A 25789-nucleotide genomic window follows, 5' to 3' on the forward strand; every position below is an offset into this window, starting at 1 on the left:
CCTCCCCAAAAACAAGAGTCCAGGGCCTGACGGATTCCCCAGGGGGAATTCTACCAAACAGTCAAAGAAGAAATAATAATACCTATACTCCTGAAGCTGTTTCAAAAAATAGAAACAGAAGGAAAACTACCAAACTCATTCTATGAGGCCAGTATTACCTTGATCCCCAAACCAAGCAAAGACTCCATTGAAAAGGAGAATTACAGACTGATATCCCTGATGAATATGGACGCCAAAATTCTCAACAAGATCCTAGCTAATAGGATCCAACAGTACATTAAAAGGATTATCCATCATGACCAGTGGGATTCATACCTGGGATCCAAGGGTGGTTCAACATTCGCAAATCGATCAGTGTGATAGAGCACATTAATGAGAGAAGAGAGAGGAACCATATGATCCTTGCAATTGATGCAGAAAAAGCATTTGACAAAATACAGCATCCTTTCCTGATTAAAACCCTTCAGAGTGTAGGGATAGAGGGTACATTCCTCAATTTCATAAAAACCATCTATGAAAAGCCTACAGCAAATATCATTCTCAATGGGGAAAAGCTGGAAGCCTTTCCCTTAAGATCAGGAACACGACAAGGATGCCCACCCTCGCCATTATTGTTCAACATAGTACTAGAAATCCTAGCAACAGCAACAAAAGGGATCAGACAACAAAAAGGGATAAAAAGAATCCAAATCGGCAAAGAAGAAGTCAAACTCTTTGCAGATGACATGATACTTTATATGGAAAACCCAAAAGACTCCACTCCCAAATTACTAGAACTCATAAAACAATTCACGAATGTGGCGGGATACAAAAATCAATGCTCATGGGGCGCCTGGGTGGCACAGCGGTTAAGCGTCTGCCTTCGGCTCAGGGCGTGATCCCGGCGTTATGGGATCGAGCCCCACGTCAGGCTCCTCTGCTGTGAGCCTGCTTCTTCCTCTCCCACTCCCCCTGCTTGTGTTCCCTCTCTCGCTGGCTGTCTCTATCTCTGTCAAATAAATAAATAAAATCTTTAAAAAAAAACAAAAACAAAAATCAATGCTCAGAAATCAGTTGCATTTCTATACACGAACAATGAGACTGAAGAAAGAGAAATTAGGGAATCGATTCCATTTACAATAGCACCAAAAACCATAAGATATCTGGGAATAAACTTAACCAGAGAGGTAAAGGATCTGTACTCTAGAAACTACGGAACACTGATGAAAGACATTGAAGAAGACACAAAAAGATAAAAACATTCCATACTCATGGATCGGAAGAATAAACATAGTTAAAATGTCTATTCTACCCAGAGCAATCTACACTTTCAGGGCCATCCTGATCAAAATACCAATTACATTTTTCAAAGAGCTGGAACAAACAATCTTAAAATTTGTGTGGAACCAGAAAAGACCCTGAATCGCCAAGGAAATGTTGAAAAAGTAAAACAAAGCTGGGGGCATCACGTTGCCTGATTTCAAGCTATACTACAAAGCTGTGATCACCAAGACAGCATGGTACTGGCACAAAAACAGACACATAGAGCGATGGAACAGAATAGACACTCCAGAAATGGACCCTTGGCTCTGTGGTCAACTCATCTTTGACAAAGCAGGAAAAAACATCCAGTGGAAGAAAAAAGACAGTCTCTTCAATAAGTGGTGCTGGGAAAATTGGACAGCTGTATACAAAAGAATGAAACTTGACCACTCTCTCACACCATACACAAAGATAAACTCCAAATGGATGAAAGACCTCGATGGAGACAGGAATCCATCAAAATCCTAGAGGAGAACATAGGCTGTAACCTCTTTGACATCGGCCACAGCAACTTCTTTCATGACACGTCTCCAGAGGCAAGGGAAACAAAAGAAAAAATGAACTTTTGGGACTTCATCAAGATAAAAAGTTTCTGCACAGCAAAGGAAACAGTCATCAGAACAAGGAGGCAACCCATGGAATGGGACAAGATATTTGCAAATTCAACTACAGATAAAAGGCTGATACCCAAGATCTATAAAGAACTTCTCAAACTCAATAGACGAGAAACAAATAATCAAATCAAAAAATGGGCATAAGATAGGAACAGACACTTTTCCAATGAAGACATACAAATGGCTAACAGACACATGAAAAAAATGTTCAAAATCATTAGCCATCAGGGAAATTCAAATCAAAACCACCTTGAGATACCACCTTACACCAGTTAGAATGGCAAAAATTGACGAGGCAAGAAACAACAGATGCTGGAGAGGATGTGGAGAAAGGGGAGCCCTCTTACAGTGTTGGTGGGAATGCAAGCTGGTGCAGCTACCCTGGAAAACAGTGTGGGGGTCCCTTGAATTGTTAAAAATTGAGCTACCCTATGGCCCAGCAATTGCACTACTGGGTATTTACCCCAAAGATACAGACGTAGTGAAGAGAAGGGCTATATGCACCCCAGTGTTCATAGCAGCATTGTCCACAATAGCTAAATCGTGGAAGGAGCCGAGATGCCCTTTAACAGATGAATGGATAAAAAAGATGTGGTCCATATATACAATGGACTATTACTCAGCCATCAGAAAGAACGATTACCCACCATTTGCAGCAACATGGACGGGACTGGAGGAGATTATGCTAAGTGAAATAAGTCAAGCAGAGAAAGACAATTATCATATGATTTCACTCATTTGTGGAACATAAGGAATAGCAGGGAGACTGGTAGGAGAAGGAAGGGAAGAATGAAGGGTAAACAGAAGGGGGAATGAACCACTAGAGACTGTGGACTCAGGGAAACAAATTGAGGGTTTTGGGGGGGTGGGGGATGGGCTAGCCTGGTGATGGGTATTAAGGAGGGCACATATTGCATGGTGCACTGGGTGTTATATGTAAACAATGAATCATGGAACACTACATCAAAAACTGAAGATGTCCTGTATGGTGACTAACATATTAAAAAAAAAAAAAACGGGCAGAAGATGTGAACAGAATTTCTGCAAAGCAGATATCCATCCAAATGGCCAACAGACCCATGAAAAAGTGCTCAACATCACTCAGCATCAGGGAAATACAAATCAAAACCACAATGAGATACCACCTCACACCAGTCAGAATGGCTAAAATTAACAAGTCAGGAAATGACAGATGTTGGCGAGGATGCAGAGAAAGGGGAGCCCTCCTACACTGTTGGTGGGAATGCAAGCTGGTGCAGCCACTCTGGAAAACAGTATGGAGGTTCCTTGAAAAGTTGAAAATAGAGCCACCCTATGACCAGGCAATTGCACTACTGGGTATTTACTCCAAAGATACAAACATAGTGATCCGAAGGGGCACCTGCACCCCAATGTTTATAGCAGTCATGTCCACAAGAGCCAAACTATGGAAAGAGCCCAGATATCCAAAGACAGATGAATGGATAAAGAAGAAGTGGTATATGTATACAACGGAATATTATGCAGCCATCAAAAAAAATCTTGCCATTTGCAATGACATGGATGGAACTGGAGGGTATTATGCTAAGCGAAATAAGTCAATCAGAGAAAGACAGTTATCGAATGATCTCACTGATATGTGGAATTTAAGAAACAAGGCAGAGGATCATAGGGGAAGAGAGGAAAAAATGAAACGACGAAACCAGAGAGGGAGACAAACCATAAGAGACTCTTAATCTCAGGAAACAAACTGAGGGTTGCTGGAGGGAAGGGGGGTGGGGGGATGGCGTGGCTGGTTGATGGACAGTGGGGAGAGTATGTGTTGTGGTGAGCGCTGTGTGTTGTGTAAGACTGATGAATCACAGACCTGTACGCCTGAAACACTATCAAAAAAGGAGAGAACAGAACAGATGTCGGTGAGGATGTGGAGAAACTGGAACCCTTGGGTCCTGTTGGTGGGAACGCATGACGGTGCGGCCACTACGGAAAACAGTATAGCGGTTCCTCAAAAAACGACAAGTAGAATTACCCTACAGTCCACCAGTTCCACCACTGGATGTATATCCCAAAGAACTGAAACCAGAATCTTGAAGAGAGATCTGTACACCCATGTGCACAGCAACACTGTTCTACAGCAGCCAAGAGGGGGAAGCATTGCCAGTGTCCGAGGACAGATGAATGGATAAACGAGATGTAGCACAGACACAAAATGGACTATGACTCAGCCTCAAAAAGGAAGGGGATTCTGACACAGGCTGCATCATGGATAGGACCCTTGAGGACATTATGTTAGTGAAATAAGCCAGTCACAAAAAGACAAATATTCGATGATTCCACTTCTACGAGGTCCCCAGAACACTCACATTCCTAGGGGCAGAAAGTAGAAGGCTGTGTGCCAGGGGCTGGGGGCAGGCAGGAATGGGGAGTTCCTGTTTAATGCAGACCCAGCTTCAGTTCTACAGGATGGAAAGGGCTCTGGAGCTGACTGGCGGGGACGGTGGCGCAGCAGTGTGAGTGTGGCTAATACCCCCGACTGTGCGCTGAAAGATGGTGACGGTGGTCAGTTTCATGTTATGTGTATTTTACCATAATTAAAGATAAAATATTTAAGAGAGGTTTTCAAGAAGCCTGCAAAGGCACGTGACTACAGTGTGCAGAGAGAAAATGACAGGCTCACCAAGTCCTGCCGCAGAAGCTCTCATGGCCGTCTAGGGCCTGAATTTCATGATTTTTTAAAATCTAAAAATCTAAGGGCCCTTTTCTGTAATGTTCAGACCTAGAACTTTAGTAAAGGCAAAAACTGCTCTGGGAGAACGCTTCCCAAGTACTGTAATTTTTGTATGTTTGTGCTAGAGAAAAACAAGTTTAGAAATTTCTAATTAAAAACCTCTGAACTAATTAGATTTTGCATCAGTATATAGTTTTAGGTGATATAAGAAAGCCCAGCCCCTCCCCCCTGAAAACCAGTATGACTTGCCCTGATGATAAATGATACTGTTCATTTCTAGTTATTAAATTCTCTTATCTGATGGAGGCTCTGAGCCTACGGCTTGTTCTCCTTGTTAATAAAGGAGATTATCAAGCATTAAGAGAGGTGTCAAAGCAGGGTAACACTAAATTGAGACTCTCTCTTTAAAAGAGAATTAAAAAAAAAACCCGAAAACCCTGGGGCGCCTGGGTGGCACAGCGTTTAAGCATCTGCCTTCGGCTCAGGGCGTGATCCCGGCATTATGGGATTGAGCCCCACATCAGGCTCCTCCACTGGGAGCCTGCTTCTTCCTCTCCCACTCCTCCTGCTTGTGTTCCCTCGCTCGCTGGCTGTCTCTATCTCTGTCAAATAAATAAATAAATAAAATCTTTAAAAAAAAACACCCAAATTTTCTGGGTGGTTCACGGTTAGATTCAAGGTTATTTGACAACTTGTATCACCTAAATTAAAATCATCTCTTGTGCCATGCTGTGGTGGAAACTATTTTCCTTTTTTTTTTTTTATATTTAAAGATTTTTTTATTTGACAGAGAGAGACAGAGCATGAGCAGGAGGGAGGGGGAGAGGAGAAGCAGACTCCCCGCTGAGCAAACCCCCAATGTGGGTCTCTCCCAGGACCCTAAGATCATGACCTGAGCCGAAGGCAGATGCTTAATCGACTGAACCACCCAGGTGCCCCTATTTTCCTCTTCTTAGTAGAATTCCATGACTTACCTGTGTCCACAGCACTTAGCTATGGACTACATTTCCCATCCTCCCTTGCCACCAGCTGTGGCCATGTGACTCAGTGGGGGCCAATAGGAGGTGAGTAGAAGCACCAGGTATCCTATCGGAGTCCTGGCTTTAAAACATTCGACATGTATCACTCCTTCCTCTTTCCCCTCTTCCCATAAGCCGGAATGACAATGTGGCAGGATTCTGATTTAACCACACATGAGAATAAAACCACAGGGGATGGTGGAAAAATAAGATGGGAAGGACCTGGGATCCTGGGTGAGTTTGAGGACAGAGTTGCCCCACTGGCCTGGATTACTCACCTCTACTCTGCTGACAGGTGAGAGAGAAAGAAGCTTGCATTCTGATGTAAGTCCTTGTATTTGGGGTGTGTCTGTTAACAGCAGCTTTGCAGCTGTCCTAACTAATACCCACACTTTAGACAACTATGGTCCTAACCACTTTCTCTGGAAGCTGAGGTTAAAGCGAGGGGTTTGTGGGATTGTTCTGGGGACCTGATCAGGCCCACAGACAAGTTCTTTGGCTTCCCCAGTGCCATTTCCCTTAAGCTTCCCAAACGCAGGCTGGAGAGCTAGCCTCACCCTCCCTCCCCGCGTCACCCCGAGATCTGGTTCTCCTTACCTGTCTTGGTTGCACTGTAGATGTTCTCAATAGGAAACACGGAGCCCAGTCCATACAGCAGAACTTTGGCCAAGGCAGGGATCAGCTGAGTGGTAGTGACCAGCACGTTGACACAGTTGGGCCTGAGGACGAAGAAGACCGTGGGTCAGAACACCAGTGTGCGGCAAGGCCAGGCCTCCTCACACCGCAGCATGAGCCTGGAGTCGGCAGGCGTTCTGGCGGCATTTGGAGCTCTGGCTAAGTCATTTTCAGGTGAGGGGAGGCCCAACAATCCTTCAGCTGTTCGTCTCTTTTAAGCCTGGGGCTGCCTGGCACATTGAAACGCAATATTTACAGTGTTTAAAGTGTAACACTTATTTAAAACAAATGTTTCTCGCAAGGGCCCACGCTTACCCAGCCGCAGCTGCCTGATGGGTGTAAGTGAGTAATACGGATCAGGCGTAGGACAACTGGGAGTGCTGAGGACTGGGGTAAACTGGAAAACACCTGCCAGTTCTGATATTTTGACCTAGATATTTGAACCTAGAAACCTGGAGCTATGGATCACTTTCCCAGTCTTTGGGACAAAGCGTGTATCAAACGGGACACGTCAGTGGGGTGAAGCCAACTCGTGGGCCACCATCTTGTCACCATTCATACGTCAGGTCACAGGAGTTTTGGATACTAGCGCAGTCTTATTTCTTCTCTGGCTCAGATGATCTTGTTCAAGAGCAAGAGGCAGTTTATTGGGAGGCCTGGGGTGAAACTGGACCCTCCTTACCTTGCAGTTGCCCCCAGATGATCTGCGGCCTACTATAAAATGGTTTTCAGAGGGCTTTGTCGCGACCGGCAGGTGCTGTGGGCAACAGCGTATGGGACAGACTGACCTACTGGGTACAAAGGTCTTTGGCTCTGCTGGACCCTGAGACGTCTCAGCACCTGTTTGCTCAGCGGTGGAGCAAGGTGTCCACAGTACCATGTGACATCAGCTTTCTCAACTGTCTGGAAAGTGCAAGTGAGAATTTGGGGAGTCCAATTCTCCAAGCATGGAAATGAAGGAGATGCCGCCCTCAACTGGGAGAAAGTTCAGGGGCAGGAAGGCAAATGGGGGCTCCCACCTACCGGGAATTGATGAGGTTGAGTGCCTTCAGAGAGTGGGTCAGCCAGAGGTCGGTCAGAGCTTCCAGCTCGGCTCTGAGCTGTAGCCAAGTCTCTCTTTTGGGAGCTCCTATCAAGCCTACGGACAAGGGAAATAAAGACGTGGTATTTCTCATTTGAGAGGTCTGGGCGGGGGGATGGTTAGGGAAGGGGAGTCTAGCTACTGGTACCCTAAGGTTTCGAATCAGATGAAACCCAAGGTCAACTTTATCCAGTGATTTTAATCCTATTTTGGGATTGCTGATCAATCATCCTACCCACTGATCAATCCATTCATCCACTTACCCACCCATCTGCCCACCCCTCCATCCCTCCCTCCCCCTGCCCGTCCATCCAACAAAGAATTGAGGAGTGCCTTCTGTGTGCTCAGTATTGTAGTAGGCACTGCATGTGCAGATGAACAAAAAATGCGGATTATGGAGTTTATACTGTTACAGTGGAGACAAAAAAATAATAAAACGATTAACATTTATTGAGTGCTTACTGTGTGTATAGCCTGTGCATTTACTATGATTTATTTCATTCATTTTCACAGTGACCCTAGAGGGGGACACTTATTTCTTTTTTTAAATTGAGATATAATAGAAATATAACACTGTGTAAGTCAGGTGGAGAAGCTGAGGCTTAGTGAGGTCGACTGACTTGCTCACCGCAGGAAGCATGGAGACAGGTGTGGCACCCAGGTAGCAGACCTCCAGAGCCCACTGCACAGGCTCTCTAAACCTGACTGTCCGTCTCTCAGCCGTCAAGGCCCTTAAGATAAAGTTCAGCCTCTGGAGCCCCTGCCCCTGCTTAGTTGCTTGTCTCATCTCTTGCCATTGCCCTGCTGTCCTTCCGTTCCCTCCCTAGTGGCCTCCTCTTTGCTGACACACCAAGTACGTTCCTGCCTCAGGACCTTTGCACACCTCGTCTCAGAACCTGGACCACTCTTCGTATCTCCCCTTCCCTTTTTGCCTAAGTCCTTTACGCTCAGCTTCAATGTCATTTCTTCTGGAAGGCCTACCCTGGTCAGATCTCTATTTTACACTCTCCCAACACACTGCGTCTCTCCTCCATAGCATTTGTCACAACTATGACTTAAAACACATCTGTGTGATCCTGTGTTCACTGTCTGCTTCGGCCACCATGCCGCTGGCTCCGTGAGGGCAGGGACCGAGCCGGTTTCATTCACCGCTGTGGAACCAGCCCCTGGGTGGCGCTGTAGCAGGGGCTGACGCACGGCTGTCCGTACGTGTTCGAGGGAGAAGGACTTCGCGGCACAAAGTGCTGTGGGTGGCCCCTGGCTTTCTCTCTGCACCTTCCCCACAGCGGTTAGTAACAGCAGAGACTGTTGTGCACGGTTTACAAGATGCGTCCCGCGCGTGCTGCCCCAGGCAGCCAGCTGGTCAACCCCTCCTACTTGGCACCTGCTAGGAAGTACGCTGCAAGCTTCTGTCTGCTTGCCCCGGACCCGCAGCTTCTCCCCAGGCTCGGTCTCCTTCCCCAGACAAGAGCCAACTTCAAGAAGAGCTTGCTGCGCGGCGGCACAGTTCTAAGCAACTCCCGTGGGTTCACGTTATCCTGACATTTATCCTAGGAGCTGGGCAGCGTCACATTCCCATCTTACACCTGAGGAAACTAAGGCACGAGCGGGTGAAGTAGCCTGCTCGAGGGTTATAACCGGACGTGGCAGAGGGAGGCGTGAAATCAGGCAAAGCCTCTGAACCCAGCCCTGCCTCCCGATGTTGACTTGTTCAGCCTTTTCTGTTTTCATCCTGTGTCTTGTGGATGTCTCAATTCGGAGCACAATTTCCCAAACCTGGGGGTCCTGGGGTGTGTGGTGATCCCCAGGCTGCAGGCTGCGGCCCTCACCAGGCTAGTTCTGCGATGCAGAGAGAGCTGGGGGAGAGGGGAGGGGGAGGCAGCATGCAGAAGCTGGGGTGGGGGGAGGGACTGCCCACGGTGTCCTGCCAGCTGCAGGCTCCCCTCGCCTGTTGACACACGGGGCAATTCCCCTCAGCTTAGGGGAGAGCAAAGCAGCCTGACAGGAGCCCCGGGCACTTCCCGGGGCTTAACCTGGATGAGAAGCAGGTGGCCCCTGTTGGCCGACTCCATCCCTGTCTCCTCTCTTCTAAGCACACCTGCTCCCCTCCTCTCTCCACGTCAGGGTGGGCGAGCAAGCAGGCTGAGCCTGAGGCTCTCTGCCTCACTCTCGCAGTCCACAGACTTGCGTGTGAGAGGCCACGGAGTATGGGCAGAGGTGGTGAAGCAGCCGGCCTCGGACTCCACCGTGGTGGCTCTGCCGCCTGGGCTGTGTGATGCTGGGCAGGTTACTTAACGTCTCTGACCCCAGTTTCCACCTTTATGCCACACAGATGAGAAAAGCACTTACCTCATAGGGTTGTGGTAAAGAGCAAATAAGACATTAGATGAAAAGCCCTCATTAACAGAGCCCGGCATACGTGAGCACTCAGTAAGCGTTAGCTATTGCCAGGACTGCAGTAGGAACAAAGCCACGGACTGATGGTCTATCCGGCAAAAGCAGAAGACACAGAAAAACCTGAAAGACTCCCAAGCAAAACTGAAAGGAGCTAGTGACGAATGCGACCATATACCGAGTCCCTGCCTCAGGCAGAGTCGTGACTTCTGTGACCATTAACAATGTTTCCATACCCCAGGGAGACCGAATTGTTTTTATCCTCATTTCACAGACTTAGACGCTGAAGCTCAGGGAGGTGGCCAGAAAGCGGAGGCCCTGGGCCTGGAAGTGGGTTCTGTCCAGTCTGAGACCCTAGATTGCTCCCGGAACATTACTCTTTCTGGGGTGGGGGGAGGGAGCCAAGGGGTGTATGGCGGACACTACCGGCTGCCTACGCAGACCTTTTCCCTCTATGCGCCTGTAGCTGGTTCCACACATTTTGACAATCAAATCACACCCAAATGCCTCCTGGGGGAGAAGCAGTATCACCTCCTGTTAAGAGCCACGGGCCCAGAGAATTCCAGAAATAGCGATCTAGGGCCTGGCATTGCAGAGCCAGCCCTGCCTGCTGCTGCCAAAGCCCGCGGCTTTCACCTTGATCGCACGTCAGGGCCTGAACCTCGTGACCCCGACCCCGGCGCAGCCAGGCCAAGACCATCAGAGCTGGAAGTGCCCCAGGCGGTTCCAATATGAGAGCCCCGCTTCCAGTCCTTCTCCAACGTCAGTGTTTCCACAGATTACCTGGGAATCTTGTTAAAAATGGAAATTCTGAGCCCATGGCCAGAGGGGGGCCCGAGAGTGTGACAACGAAGGTGATGCTTACGCGGCTGGTCCTCGGCTCACCATCTGAGCAGCAGGGGCCGAAGCCACCTGTCCCCCAACTCCAGCGAGTGACCGAGTCGCCCCCCCAGGGCGTGTCGAACACAGGTGGCCGGGCCACCCCAGCCTCAGGCCACCCTTGATGTAGCTGTGTGGTGGGGGGCCGGCCCCCAGGCCCGCTCCACCGCTCGTGGGCTGTGGGATCCCGGGCAGTCTGCGTCGTCTGATTCCTCAGTCTCCCCCCGACACCCACCCCAAGCGAGGATGTGGAAATGCTCACGTCCCCTTCCAGAACGCACCCCAAGGCGTGCACTGAGCAAGCCGGTGTCTGCGCACGCAAGGGGCCATGGTCACCCTTGACCCTGCCTGGGCCCGGGGTGAGGCCTGAGCAGGGCAGCCAGCCCCCCCACCCCGCCTGCACCCCCGGGGGCCTGGGCCACTCACCACCGACGTTGTTCTTGTAGGTGTTGTACATCTCCTTCACCCGCCGGTAGCGGAAAGCCAGCTTCCTCATCCAGTCCACGCCGCCGTGCACGCCGGAGCCCAGGCACAGGTTGGCTCCCGGGGCCGAGCTGTGGAAGCCGTCGGCGGAGAAGTTGTACGTGCTGGGGGGAAGGGGGGAGAGACACTGTCGGTGGGCGAGGGGGCTCTTCGCCAGGAGACCGCAGGCCCCACGGAGCCCAGGAGCCCCTGCGAGCAGGGCCGAGCCGGGAAAGGCCCCCCCCCCCCACCGCCTTTGGAATTTGAAGCTAGGAGGCAATTTGAAAAAAACGGTTGCAGCTGGTTCATCCTGACAGAAGAGTCCAGAAGAAAACGTGTTCGTTCCCGTGACTTCAATCCCCAGATGGGTGCTGCTCCCTGTTCCCTGAAAGGCCTGGCTGCCAACCCTCTCTTCCCATTCGGTGACATCTCTGTATCTTTCCACAGGAACCACCGTAATTTTTTTGATTTGTTAAGTTAGGCAGAGTCGATTGCTGGTGTTTTGCCGATACAATCCTCGCTCTGAACGCAGCGGGCTGGCCTGAGACGTGCTCTGTGCGGGCTGGGGACCAGTCAGAGTGTCCCACAAAGCTGATGACAGGTGTGGCAGCTGGGAACTCGAATGGCAGAGTGGGAATGAAAACCCCACCGCGCCGGAGACCCCCCATCTTCCTTCCCTCCGCCAGAAGCTCTGCCAGAGTTTTGCAAAATCACAACGTCTCAGGGGAAAACCAGAGTGTGACGGGGATATGTGTATAGCATGACCCGAGGCTCAAACAACGAGTCTCTTCCTAGGGGCACCTGGGGGGCTCAGTCGGTTCAGCGTCGGACTCTTGATTTCGGCTCAGGTCATGATCTCAGGGTTGTGAGATCGAGCCCCGCGTGGGGCTCCGCACTGGGCGTGCAGCCGGCTTGAGATTCTCTCTCTCCCTCTGTGCCGCCCCCCCAACCCCCCAATGAGTCTCTTCCTAGAAAGGAGGAGCAGAAGGAAGCAGGTCAGTAGGGTTCTGTGGCTGTCTCAGGGTGTGAGTTTGGCTGATTTCCCCCCTCTTTGCACTATCTTGTGGTTTCTAGATGTTCTAGGATGAGCTGACAAGTGGAAACAGAAAGACGTTTATTTTTTACGACGTGCTACAGCGGGAATGGAGCAACACTGGGAAACCGCGTCTCACGTACCTCCCCGGATGTCAGTGCCCCCGCTGCTGCAGGGGTCAGAGGGCATTTGGGAAGTGCGAGGTGCTGGGTCCTGCTCCCTGCGGGGCGTGTGCCGTGGACTGCGCCTGAGCATAGCGAGATGGGACGTACTGCTGTCCCCCACCATTCTTACTCGAGCAGAGGCCAGGCCTTGCTCCTGGACAGACAACTCCTCCCGGGGAAGAGGCTTCCGTGGTGACAGCAAAAACTCTGCAGGAGCCACAGGAACACCAGGGGCGAGTGTCTCCCACTCAGCAGCTGACTGCACCCGGGGGGCTCCCTGGGGCAGCCGCCGGGACACCAGCCTGGGTGACTGGATCCTCGAGGCCCCAGATGTGGACTCTGGTGTGCCTCCTGAGCCGTCTGCAGCCTGGTGCTGAGCAGCAGGGAACCTGGGAGCCACGACAGTCCGTTCACCCTGCAATTGCTCCTTGGTCACGGCCTTTCCAGCAGCGGCCCGCTCTTCCTTCTCAGTCGCTTCAGGAGTCTCTGTGGAAGCCGAGATCGGGTGCTCCCGTGGGTGCTCCCAGGAGATGGGTGCCACGGACGTGCAGGACTGCCCGGGCCAGCACCCGCCACACTGGACCCGCCACGCGAGCTCCCTTGGTGCTGGATGGGGTGGCACGATCCACAGGGCACAGGGGAGAGTCTGTGACCCAAAGCCATGGCGGCAGGTTAGCAGCTCTGGGGGCTGCTGATCGCAGGGCTGACCCCTGTGAGAGGCTGGTGGTCAGCCCTGGGATCAGCAGCCACCGGAGGTCGTGGCTCCTGGAAGGCTGTCTGGATCTGGTTAGTGAAGGTTCCAGGAGGGAGGCGGCCAGCAACGGGACTGGCCCCCGCGGCGGCAGCAGGACACTTCAGCACAGCTCGCTGGCCAGGATTCCTGGAGGCTAGGACACGGACGTCAGCCGCGTCTTCAGTGGCAACTGCGTGATGGGCTGCCAGCAGCTTCTCCCACGTCCTTTTGAGATTTATGACGTACGCGCCGATACTCTTCCCTCTGTGCGCGTACGGTTCCGTGCAGAAGGTCGGCGTCTACGTGAGTTCCTGCTGCAAGGAATTTGAGGACATCCTCCTGCTTCAGGGGAAGAACACCAAGGGCTCCAGACACGGTGAAAGTTTCCTTTAAGTTACGATGGGAGCCCAGGACTGAGCCTTATGGACCCATCTCTGAGTAGTGTGGACAGGCCAGATAATTGATTCTTGAAAAAGAACACACACTAAAAACTCTGAGGACACCCTGAGGGAGGTGCCCAGATGTTCTGCCGAGAGAACAGGAGGGCAGGGAAGGATGTCCGTGAATCCTACCTCCCCCACAAACCAGCTCTGTGAGGCTCGGCAGGTTACTCAACCTCTCTGTGCCTCCCATTCCCCAGCTGTGAAAGGGGGATGAGAAGAGCACGTGTTCCCTAGGGTAACTGTGAAGATGAGGGGGTTAGTGCACGCACGGCGTCGGGGACGGGGCGTGGTGCAAAATAAGGGCATGACTAAGGTTGCTTTCTGCTGTGAACTGAAAAAAACTAAAGAAGGGACATTTGGTGCTTGGTGCCTGGCACACAGTAGGTACTCGGAAGAGATTTCTTTTCTTTTCTTTTTTTTTTTTTAAAGATTTTTTTGTTATTTATTTATTTGACAGACAGCCAGCGAGAGAGGGAACACAAGCAGGGGGAGTGGGAGAGGAAGAAGCAGGCTCCCAGCAGAGGAGCCTGATGTGGGGCTTGATCCCATAACGCCGGGATCACGCCCTGAGCCGAAGGCAGACACCCGACGACTGCACCACCCAGGCGCCCCCAGAAGAGATTTCTTGAATGAATTCATGGAGAATTTGGTGTCTGCAGGGAAAACCATCCTTAGATCGTGGGTGCTGGAAGTGAGGTCCCAACAGCTCGCATGAGACGGCGTTCGGAGGAAGCTGCTCTCGGTCCCACGCCAGCCAGCTACAGGGGAAACGTTATAAAAATGGAACCCCGGTTGCTCACTGCCATGAAGGGAAGCGTGGTTCCCAGCCATGACGTCGTGGAAAGGACACAAGTAACCTTGATCTGGGGTTTATTTACTCCATAAATAGAGAAGCCCTGGCTGGCACCGGAGCCTTGCTCCTTGCCAGTCCTGACTGCGAGGGATTTTCAGAATGGCTAATTAGTGTGAGGCAGGCGCCTGCCTAGCCCCTCTGGTCGTGCTGGGCTCTAGAAAGACTTCCAGGGCCCAGTAACAGAAGCTTTGATTTCTTTTTTGGGAATAAGATGGAAGACACATCGAGGAAGCAAACACTAAGTGAAGTCACTGGTCCCATAAGCAAGTCATCATGTAGTCTAATCATATTTTTGATGGGCCAAGAGGCATTGGGCTGGGATAATTTTGGATAAGCACAGATTAACGATGGTTCCATTTTTATAAGGTTTTCTCAGGGGCAGGCTTGGAACATTCCAGCCACATTCCTCTGAAAGCTGGCTCGTTTCGAGCAGTTGGGTACCTTATTTCTGGGATCCTTGTCCTAGGAGTGTTTTCCCCTAGAAACTAGACATACCGCTTACTCAGTCAAGAAATATTTTTTTGAGTGTCGACTGTATCAACGTTTATATTAAATAATATATGTATGCTAATGAAGCAATCAAACCTTTGAAGAAGGGGTGCCAAACGCTTCGTGGTGGTGATCCTGGGAGGCAAGGTCAGAAGTGGTGTTTGAATTTTTTACAATATGCGTTCATTACTTTAGGAAGCAGACAAAAAACCGTCAAGAGATAGAGAAGCAGATAAGTGAAATAAGTCAAGCAGAGAAAGACAATTATCGTATGATTTCTCTCATCTATGGAACATTAAGAACTAGGATGATCGGTAGGGGAAGAAAGGGATAAAGAAAAGGGGGGTAATCAGAAGGGGGAATGAAACATGAAGAGACTATGGACTATGAGAAACAAACTGAAGACTTCAGAGGGGAGGGGGTGGGGGAATGGGATAGACTGGTGATGGGTAGTAAGGAGGGCACGTATTGCATGGTGCACTGGGTGTTATATGCAACTAATGAAGCATCAAACTTTACATCGGAATCTGGGGATGTACTGTATGGTGACTAACATAAGATAAAAAAAAAAAAAAAAAAAAAAAAAAAGAGATAGAGAAGCAGAGCCCCAGACAGTCTGTGGAAATCTCAGCCTTTGTGATTGGAGGTGATGCGGGGAAGGCTGCAGGGTGGGGGTCAGGGCTGCGACCTTGGGTTCTGACCCAGCCAGGTCCACTCGTCCTGATAGCCCAGCCCATCCCTTCCTCTCTGCGTCTGGTGAAAGGGGAGCTCAATAACCAATCAAAAGGGGGAAGTTTCGGCTCCCCAAACTCCTCTCCTACCTTAGATCTTGTCCATTGTCATCGGATGAGACATCGTCAACGTGGATCTGGTCACAATCCTATGGAGAATGTAGCAAGGAGAGAAAAAGAGGGAGAAGGATGACTGGTTAATCTGAGGTAGTTTCTGAGAGTTGGTTTCATAAGCTGAGCACTACTCTGGGAGTCAGGAGTCCTGAATTCTAGCATGAGCTTTGCCACTAAAGGTTGGGTGATTGCTCATTAAGTCTCATCCCTTCTTTTGCCTTGGGGTCCCTTATAAACGAGCAGGTTGGCTGTAAAGGGGACGGGGTGGCCATATAATTTACCATGCAAACCCAGATAGTTTTGCAAGTAAAGGGGGCTGCTGTTAAGATTACATTGGGAGGACAGGCACAGAGCAGGACCACCCCCCTCTGCCCCTGAGTAAGTGAGGACATGGGGACACTCTAGCCCCACGGTCGAAGCCTTAAGCCTTAATCAAGGTTATGTCCTCTGCTCGGAAGGCTCTTCTGCCTTCGTCCGCTTAGTGAACCTTGTAATCGTCAAGCATTCCCTTCTGGAGGTCCCCCCTTCCCCAGCCTCCTCTGTGTCCCATGCTCTGTGATCAACATTGATTGGTGCTTATTATAATGTATCACGTATAATGCTTGTCACTCAACAGACTCCAGTGCCATGCTGCTTCCCGCCGCTCACAGATCTCTCAGTTCTCTTTGGGGAAACACCTTAGCATGTGTGAGTTAAGACCGAGGGGAGGGGGTGACGCAGGTGGGCACATGACCCAGGCCCGACCAATTGGAGAGACCCGGGAGCCTTCAGACTTCAGTGATTGTGTCAAAGACGAGCATGTGGTCTAAACTGGACCAATGAGAGCCGGCCTGGGACTTCGGCTGAGACCTTGAGGAAGGGGCCTCCCCTTCACTGCAGCCAGCAGATGGTGGGATTAAGCCTGGAGAAAAGCAGATCTGAGAGCTGGAGACAGGGATGAGGCCCTGATCGCAGTATTGGGTCCCTTGGATCGAGCCCCCGCTGAAACCAGAAACCAGGCCACCCTGACTGTGGCAAGCTGCATAATGCCCCCCACCCCCGAAATGTCCATGCCTTCATCCCAGCGTCCTCATATGGCAAAAGGGACTTTGCAGGATATGGTTAAGTGAAAGGTCCTGAGATGGGCACATTTTTCTGGATTATCCAGGTGGGCCCTAAATGTAATTCCAAGGGCTCCTGTCAGTAAGCGGCAGAGGCATATCTGAAGGCAAACAGAGGGGGCCTGGGGTGGCGCTGGGGTGCTTGGGAGACGGAGGAAGAAGCCACAAGCCCAGAAATACAGGTGCCCACTAGACACCGAAAAAAGGCCCGGATCCCTCCCCACAGAGCCTCCAGACGACATCTTCGGCGCGGCGAGCCCGATTCTAAACTCTGACCTCCGGCGCAGTGAGAGAACACATGCGTGTTGGTTTAAGCTGCCGAGTGTGTGGTCATTGGTTACACCCGCCCCAGGAACGACCCCCGGCTCTTCGGTTTTCGCTAGTGGAGTTGGATTTCTGTCACTTGGCAACCAGGTGACATAACAGCCTCCTGGAAGCCCCGCACAACACACACATCCGTCACCTCTACCTCCGTCCTGAAGTCCCCCCAGGTGACAGGATGGGCACACAGAGGTCGTGAGCCTGCTGTGCCTGCTCCCGCGGGCCTGGTGAGCCTCAGGCTCCGGCGTCTGACGACCTCCCAGCTGTGTGACCTCGAGCCCGTGGCATAACCACCCTGAGCCTCAGAGGTCGTGCTGGGAAATGCGGGACAGCGGAGCCTCCTTCGCGGGCTTGGCGTGAGGAGAAGGGGGTGCTGGGCTGAAAGCCTGGCGCAGGGGCTGGAACGCAGCAGGGGTGGCATGGATGGTAGTTTCTGCTATTGTGTTCAGATTTATAAATGGCCACATTTTGGTTGCAAGGTAATTTCAGGAGGCAGGTATCTCCCAGAAAACACTGCTAGGGAGAGGAGAAGCACGTGGAACTCTGAGCATGACTTCTAAGAAAAAAATTGGTGGTGACGTCTCTGGACTCTTGATGGGAGGGTAGAATCTGGAAAAAAGGTGTTTTCAACATCTTGAGCACATCTCTTCTTACATAAGGAAGAGGCCTGAATTTATCTTAGAGAACAGGAGCTCTGGGGTGGGGGGGAGGGATGATGGGAACCCCTTCCTGCATTTTTTTTTTTTAAGATTTATTTATTCGACAGAGATAGAGACAGCCAGCAAGAGAGGGAACACAAGCAGGGGGAGTGGGAGAGGAAGAAGCAGGCTCCCAGCAGAGGAGCCTGATGTGGGGCTCGATCCCAGAATGCCGGGATCACGCCCTGAGCTGAAGGCAGACGCTTAACGACTGAGCCAGCCAGGCGCCCCTCCCGCATTACTTTTTAAAAGACATACAGGGGTAACCCTGTTGTTATGGAGATGGGGTGGGGACAGTGGCATTTGGGGCAGCCTAGGCTACTCTGTGGGGATCGAGGCTGGAACCTGGGGACAAAGGGGTGGTGTGGCCACTAGTCTCTAGCTCTGGTCCCCTGAATGGGCTTTGGCTTGCAGAGGGGTTTGCCAGAGGTGAGGATCGCTTCCAGAGCCCCTGGCAGACTCTGGCCCACAGCCCTGTGGCAAAGTATGACTCAGAGTCCCTACCCATGGGACCTCTCACATCCATGGGCTGGGAGCAACACCTGGGCGTGGGGAGCCGTGTGCTCTTACAGGCCTGGCTGGAAAGGGCAGTGGGGAAGTTCCACCATGTGGGCAGGTGGTAGTCAGAGCAGATGGCAAAGAACATGGTGGATGTTAAGTGGTGAACCCAACTGAGAAGCTCTTTGGAGAGTGCTGGGAAAAAACTGGGGATACCGAGTGACCACTCTTGAGCGAGCTTACACCCAAGCCTCTACTGTCCCTCATTCCGCATTCCCTTTCTTCCCATGTGCCCGGGATTCTCATCGATGCTTGGTGGTCTCAGGTCTACTGGATGCCCCTCCCCAAGAGGGACCGTCCTTTCCCAAAATAGTCGAGCACGATGGCACATCCCAACTTGGACGATTCTGTGGTCTCGCTAATACAGTAGCGATTAGCCCCATGTGGTAATTGACAGTTATAGTTAAATAAATTTATATTCAAGAGCTTAAAAAATTTAGTTCCTTAGGCCTATTGCAAGTGCTCAGGAGCCACATGTAGCCAGGGGCTACCGTACTGGACAGCACATGAACTCCCATCACCACAGAAAATTCTAGTGCTGCTCTCGAGGGGTGAAGGAACCGGGCCCACAACTCTGCTGTGTTGATAAGCTCACCGAGGGAAGAGCTTGCAAGCTGGCCTGGAGACGCAGCTTATACAGCCCACACTATGCTTGAAACATTTTTTGGGAACAAAAGCCAATGTGTAAACTCAGGGGACCTCTCTTTCTCTCTCTCTCCCTCTCCCTGCTTGTTCTCACTCTCTTTCTCTGTCTTTCCAGATTTTCAGCTACTCTGAGACTGTACATGCCCTGTCCCATCATCCTTAGCCGTTTCCAGGGCTCTACAGGCACCTCTGGGTTTTCTTCCCTTCACATGACCTGCTTACGTGGCCCCAGGGGGCATGCTAGCGGGAGCCCTCCGAGCCACAGAAATCTTACACAGATGGAAGGGTCCTCTACCAGCAAGCCTGATAGGTCCATGAAAACGGTCTTTAAAAGCCAACGCTGACTTTGAAGACCCAGGCACAGAGGAAACAAAATTAGTAGCAGACTTCTCCCCCATCCATTGCTTTGCCTGGAATTGGAAAAACACCTCCCTGTGCCCCCCAGTCCTTAACTCAAGCTCGAAAGCTGCTCGGGGGTCACACGGGCTCAGGCCCCTGGGCAGGGATCCCTGTGCTTTCCCTGATGTCAGGGGAAAGGCATGTGGGAGGCTCTGGTTTTCTCATTTGCAAGGGGATTGTTGGGGGTGCTAAAGTGTGACAACAGTAGCGATCACATTTCGGACTTAATAAAATACCATGGCGCTCAGCTAGACGCTACCTCATACTCCACCAGCTGACCTGGATCCAGTTACCCGCTGAGCCTGGGCTGGCAGTGAGGGGAGTGGGACACCGCCGAGGACGGGAGCTCTGGGGGGGAGATCCTGTGCCCCTCAATTCTCCTGCGTGGGGGGCAGTCCTTGAAGGTGGGATGCTGGCTTTTCACAGCCTAGGGTGCTTCTGGCCTCTTCAAGCTCAAGTGTGACCATCCTGTGGGGTCTGGGCAGGACCTGCTCGTAAAGACAGAGGAAGAGTTCCCATGCCTTGACCTGGGTGAGAGGTTTGGGCCTCCGTGCAATCCCAGCCATGAGGAATTTACACTTTTGGATCCAGAGAAACACCCACACGTTGTCTTGGGCAAGAATATCCATTATCCCAGCGAGAAACAGGAAAACGCCTAAAGTTCCCTCAACTGGATCATCGCTAAATAAAATGTGGTATGTCCATTCAGTGGAATCCTACCTGGCACGGGTAGGTCAGAAGAATGAGGCGGATTTTTATGTTAGCACATGGAAATATTTCCAAGACNATATATATATATAAAATCTACATATATGTGTGTGTGTGTGTATATATATATATATAAAATCTACATATATGTGTGTGTGTGTGTATATATATATATATAAAATCTACATATATGTGTGTGTGTGTGTATATATATATATAAAATCTACATATATGTGTGTGTGTGTGTATATATATATATATAAAATCTACATATATGTGTGTGTGTGTGTATATATATATATATATGATCTACATATATGTATATATATATACACACATATACACACAGTTGACCCAGGAACAGCACGGGGGCTTAGGGCGCTGACCCACAAGCAGTCAAAAATCTGTGTATAACTTCTGACAGCCCCCCCAAACTTAACTACTAATAGCTGGTGTTGACTGAAGCCTTACTGGTAATATAAACAGTCGATTACCACATATTTTATATATTATAGCTATTGTATACTGTATTCTTACAATAAAGTGAGCTACAGAAAAGTATTAAGAAAATCGTAATACATTTCTTAAATGTATTAAGAAAATACATTTGCAGTACTGTGCGGTATTTATTTAAAAAGCTGCAAGTATATGGATCTGTGCAATTCAAACTGATGTCGGGGCTCCTGCATGGCTCCATTGGTTGAGTGTCCGACTCTTGGTTTTGGCTCAGGTCATGATCTTGGGGTTGTGGGATCGAGCCCCACATCAGGCTCCGTGCTGAGCATGGAGACTGGTTGTTCCTCTCCCTCTGCTCTTCCCTCTGTTCCCTCTTTCTCAAATAAATAAGTAAAAAATCTCTTAAAAACCCCATGTTGTTTAAGGGTCAGCGATATTTATAAAACCCCATTAAAAAAAAGTAAGATATCTTATATGGATTTATACATATACATAAATGGGAAAAGAAAGATCTGGAAGCTTACACATCTGATTGGAAGCAGCAGTTCTATCTGGGATGGTGCTGGGACGGGGTTAGTGGTCAAAGGAGGCTTTAATCTCATTGAAATGCCTACTCCCTCCCCTCCCCTCCCTCTCCCCCTCCTTCACTCTCTCTTTTTCTATAAGGATAATACACATATGTGTTGCCTTTGAAAACAGAAAGTGTCTCATGGGAAGGAGACAGACAGGATCTGACACTGAGGGACATTTAGGTCCCAACGTGCCAGAGGCTGTGCTCAGCACTTTGCGTATATGAAGGGGATACTGTTGACATCCCATCTCATGGAGGAGAAAACGAAGTGGGGAGAAGAGCAGAAACTTGCCTGTTAGGGGCTGAATTGTGATTCCTCAAAAGCTGTTGAAGCCCTAACTCCTAGGACCTGTGAACGGACCTTATTTAGAAATAGGCTCTTTGCAGAGGATCAAATTAAGGTGAGGTCCTTAGGGTGGTAGCTCTAATCCAATATGGCGGCGTCCTTATAAAAAGGGGACATGTTGTCGCCAAGACAGACACACGCGGGGAGAATGCCCGGTGAGCATGAGGACAGAGGGGATGGCACAGACTCTCCCTCACTGCCCTCAGAAGGAACCAACCCTGCCAGCGCCTTGATCTTGGACTGCTGGTGTCAAGAACCGTGACACACTGTTCCTGTCGTTTCGGCCACCCAGTCTGTGTACTTCGTTGTGACAGCCCTGGCCAATGGACACAATGCCCGAGGCTGCACGGTGAGGGAGAGGAGGAGCCCAGAACCACAAGAACTATTTGTAAACACACTGACTCTGGGCCCAGAACCACATCACACGATGCATGGGTCAAGAGCAGAGAGTTTCAAGGATGAAAAGGGGTCTTGCCTTCCAGGGACCTAACATCACAAACATGAAATGCTGCACCACTAATTCAACACACAGATGTACTGGTCACCTACTGTGTGTCCAACACCGGGCCGGATCCTGCAGGTGTCCTGGAGTTGCCCCTGACTCCTTGCTTCCCCTCATGTTCCTCAACCAACCCATCAGCAAATCCAGCCGGCTCTCCCGTCAATGTATGTCCACCAGAAGTCAATATACAGTCACTATATGTCCACAGTCTGACTGTTCGCACCTGCTCCACGGCTCCCACCATGTTCCAAGCCCTCATTATCTCCCACCGAGATCAGGGCTCAACAATCTACAACTCGTGGGCCAAATGTGGCCCTCCACCCATCTGTGCGAATAAAGCTTTACTGTGGCACAGCCAAGTTCATTCATTTACTACTGTCTATGGCTGCTTTTGTCCTACAACGAGAGAACTGAGCAGTTGAGACAGAGACAGTGTGACCTGCAAAGCCTAAAATATCTACTATCTGGCTCTTTACAGAAGAAGTTTGAAGACCCCTGACTCAGACTGTTGGGGCCATCTCCTCACTCTTCCTGCTTCTACCCTTTCTATGCCCCATCCTCCCTGCCCAGTCCACAGCCAGCAGCTGGAGGGGTCCTGTTCACACCTGAGTCAGATCCTGTCCCTGTTGGCTCAAAACCCCACAGTGGCTCCCACCTCCCTTTGCATAAAAGCACGGTCCTCACAGAGACACAGGCCCTCTATGCCTGCACCCCGCCCTCATCTCCCACCACCTCTCACTGCATTGCAGACACGGCAGCCTCCTGCTGTTCCTTCAACAGCCTGCGCGCTCCTGCTGCAGGGCCTTTGCACCTGCCATGCCTTCTATTTCGAATGTCTTTTCCTTCCCTTTCCATTTGCCAAAAGCCTGTGGAGGCTCTGTTGTTACAATCTCCTTTGTAAAAACTGCCCCAACTGCACCTCACATCAGGACAAATAACTTGTCTCTGCTTCCCCACTTTGTGGGGCCTCTAGGACTAACCTAGGCCTGACATAATGGCCAGTCTCTTCTTTAATGCAGTAAATTGGGAAACGCAAAAGGCAGCATCCATCAGAGAATATGGCAGTTAAGAGCATAGACTCTGGACCCTAGGTTCGAACTCCGGCTCTGCTACTCATTAACTAGATGATCTCGGACAAGGTCTTGAATCTTTTTTTTTTTTTTAAAGATTTTATTTATTTATTTGACAGAGAGAGACAGCCAGCGAGAGAGGGAAACACAAGCAGGGGGAGTGGGAGAGGAAGAAGCAGGCTCCTAGCGGAGGAGCCTGATGTGGGGCTCGATCCCAGAGCACGGGGATCACGCCCTGAGCCGAAGGCAGACGCTTAATGCCTGCGCCACCCAGGTGCCCCAAGGTCTTGAATCTTTTTGACCGTCAGCTTCCTATCTATACCTGAGCTATGGAACACCACTTACCACACTGGGGTATTGCAAGGATTACACGAGTCAGTACAGGTAAGGCACTCTGCAAAGTGTAGAAAATGCCACATCTGCCGTTTTTGGCGTGATTCCTACTATTATCACTATTTTGAATTCTACAGGCCCGAACTCGGTGCCTGGCACAGTAATGGTCGAATTGACCTGAGTTCACCGTCAAGAGAGGCTCACGGACGGCCAGCTCTGCAGGTGAGACAATTTAGAAACAAAGCAGAAAACTGCATTCTTCAGTCAAACCCCGCCAGCATGTCAGGACACGACGCACGCATGTGTCGCAGGGAGTGGGGGCAGGAGACAAGGGGTAGCGATGCTCAGGTTCCCATCTCCTGGGCGCTGGTGGCTGGTGTTCAAACGCCCCTTCCTGGGCTTCAGTCCCAGCCCTGCCATTTTCCAGGTATGTGATCCTGGGCGACTTACTTAGCATCAAAGCTTTCAGTTTTAGAATAATTTTAGATTACAGAAAAGTTGCGAATATAGTATAAAGAGTTCCCCTATATCCTATGCCCAGTTTTCCTTATTGTTAACATCATATATATATATATATATATACACACACACACACATATATGTGTACTTTAAAGATTTTATTTATGAGAGAGAGAGGAGGAGCAGAGGGAGAGGGACAAGCAGACTCCGTGCTAAGCGTGGAGTCTGATGTGGGGCTCGCTCTCAGGACCCAGAGATCATGACCTAAGCTGAAGCCAAGAGTCAGACGCTTAAATGGACTGAGCCATCCAGGCGTCCTAGCATCTTATATTTGTATGGTGCACCCGTCACAACTAATAAACAAAAATTACTATATTGTTATTAACTAATGTCAATTCTCTGTCTTTTTTTTAAATCACAAGTTGCCAGTGGCACTTTACTGTTTCTTTTCGACATCCTGTTCTGCAACTTCCTGGGCCCTTTTTGCCCAGGTGCCGAAGAGCCGGGCATTGGCACAGGCCATGGGAAGCCTGGCAAACACCTTGCAGTTCTCCTTTGTAGGGCTCTGGCTCTCTCCTTACGGATGTTCCGTGGGGGCATGACCCGGCCTGCCAGCCCACGCTGGCTTCTTCAGCAGAGCTGTCTCCCTCCTTGGGGGCCATGGGACTCATTTACAGGGACCATGTGGGCTTGTTCGGCCTTCGTGGATCCACTGAGATCCTGATGGTCTGTGCCACCTTCTCGTGGATGTCAGCCACCCGTGTCCCTTCCCAGCGGAAGCCCCTGCCAGCTTTGGTGGGCTACCTCATCGTGGCCCCCAAAGGGCTTGATGGGTCCCGATGCAGGGGGTGGTCGATGTGGTGTGCCGGGGCTTGCTGGGCCCTCTGTGCATCTGCCACCCCCGCTGCTTGAACCACATGGCCACCTGCCACTGCCAGTCCTTCTGGAAACAGGGCTTCAGGATCGTGCCGTCCTGGCTGGGTGCCGTGGCTGCTGCCTCCGGGCCTCCTCTGAGAGAGAACAGCCCAACTGATGTCCATTGTTTAATCAGAATTCCTTCGTTTTCTCACTCACATCCTTTTTCTCTTCCAGAATCCCAACCAGGGCATCACGCTACATTCTGTCATCTTCTCTCTTTAGGTTCCTCTGGGCTGTGATAGTTTCTCTGACTTTCCCTGGTGTTGCTAACACTTCGAAGGGGTACGAGTCAGGTGTTGGGCAGAATGTCTCTCAGTGGGGATTCGCCTGTTGTTTCTCTCATGGTTAGACTGGGGTTGTGGCTTTGGGTGAGCAGGACTGCAGAAGGAAAGTGCCATTCTCACCGCATCATGTCAAAGGTACAGCCTGTCAGCACGACTTTACCACTGCTCATGTTGACCTTGACCACCTGGCTCAGGTAGTCTCCGTCACATTTGTTCGCTGTAAAGTTCCTCTCCTCTCTTTTCCATACTGTGCTCTTTGAAAGGAAGTCACTATGCAAAGCTCACAGTTGGGATGGAGTATCTAAATTAATGATTCAGGGGGCGCCTGGGTGGCTCAGTCAGTTAAGCATCTGACTCTTGGTTTCAGCTCAGGTCCTGATCTCAAGATCCTGAGATCAAGCCCTGCATCTGGCTCTGCTCTCAGCAGGGAGTCTGCTTCAGATTCTCTCTCTCTTGCTTCTCCCTCTGTCTCCCCCCACTCAACGTGTGCACTCTCTGTCAAATGCATAAAATTTTTCTTTTGAAGATTTTATTTATTTATTTGACATAGAGAGACACAGCGAGAGAGGGAACACCAGCAGGGAGAGGGGCAGAGGGAGAAGCAGGCTCCCCACTGATCAGGGAGCCCAATGAGGGGCTTGATCCCAGGACTCTGGGATCATGACCTGAGCTGAAGGCAGGTGCTTAATGACTGAGCCACCCAGGCACCCCTCTTTTTTTTTTTTTTT

The 25789-nt window shown here is 50.5% G+C and overlaps 1 protein-coding gene and 1 pseudogene across 1 annotated transcript in view; both read right to left on the bottom strand.

Moving 5' to 3' along the window:
• EYA2 (EYA transcriptional coactivator and phosphatase 2) overlaps nucleotides 1-25789 on the bottom strand; it is a 211271-nt gene that overhangs the window by 12748 nt on the left and 172734 nt on the right. Inside the window, exons 11-14 of the mRNA XM_034641397.1 lie at nucleotides 15670-15728; nucleotides 11098-11258; nucleotides 7341-7455; nucleotides 6240-6361 (exon numbers count right to left, since the gene is read on the bottom strand). Coding sequence (XP_034497288.1) covers nucleotides 6240-6361; nucleotides 7341-7455; nucleotides 11098-11258; nucleotides 15670-15728 — 457 coding nt within the window. The remainder of the gene's footprint in view (nucleotides 1-6239; nucleotides 6362-7340; nucleotides 7456-11097; nucleotides 11259-15669; nucleotides 15729-25789) is intronic.
• Nucleotides 24296-25231, bottom strand: LOC117795544 (annotated as a pseudogene).

This window comes from Ailuropoda melanoleuca, chromosome 13 (assembly GCF_002007445.2).
Source record: "Ailuropoda melanoleuca isolate Jingjing chromosome 13, ASM200744v2, whole genome shotgun sequence".
NCBI classification, from domain to species: Eukaryota; Metazoa; Chordata; class Mammalia; order Carnivora; family Ursidae; genus Ailuropoda; species Ailuropoda melanoleuca.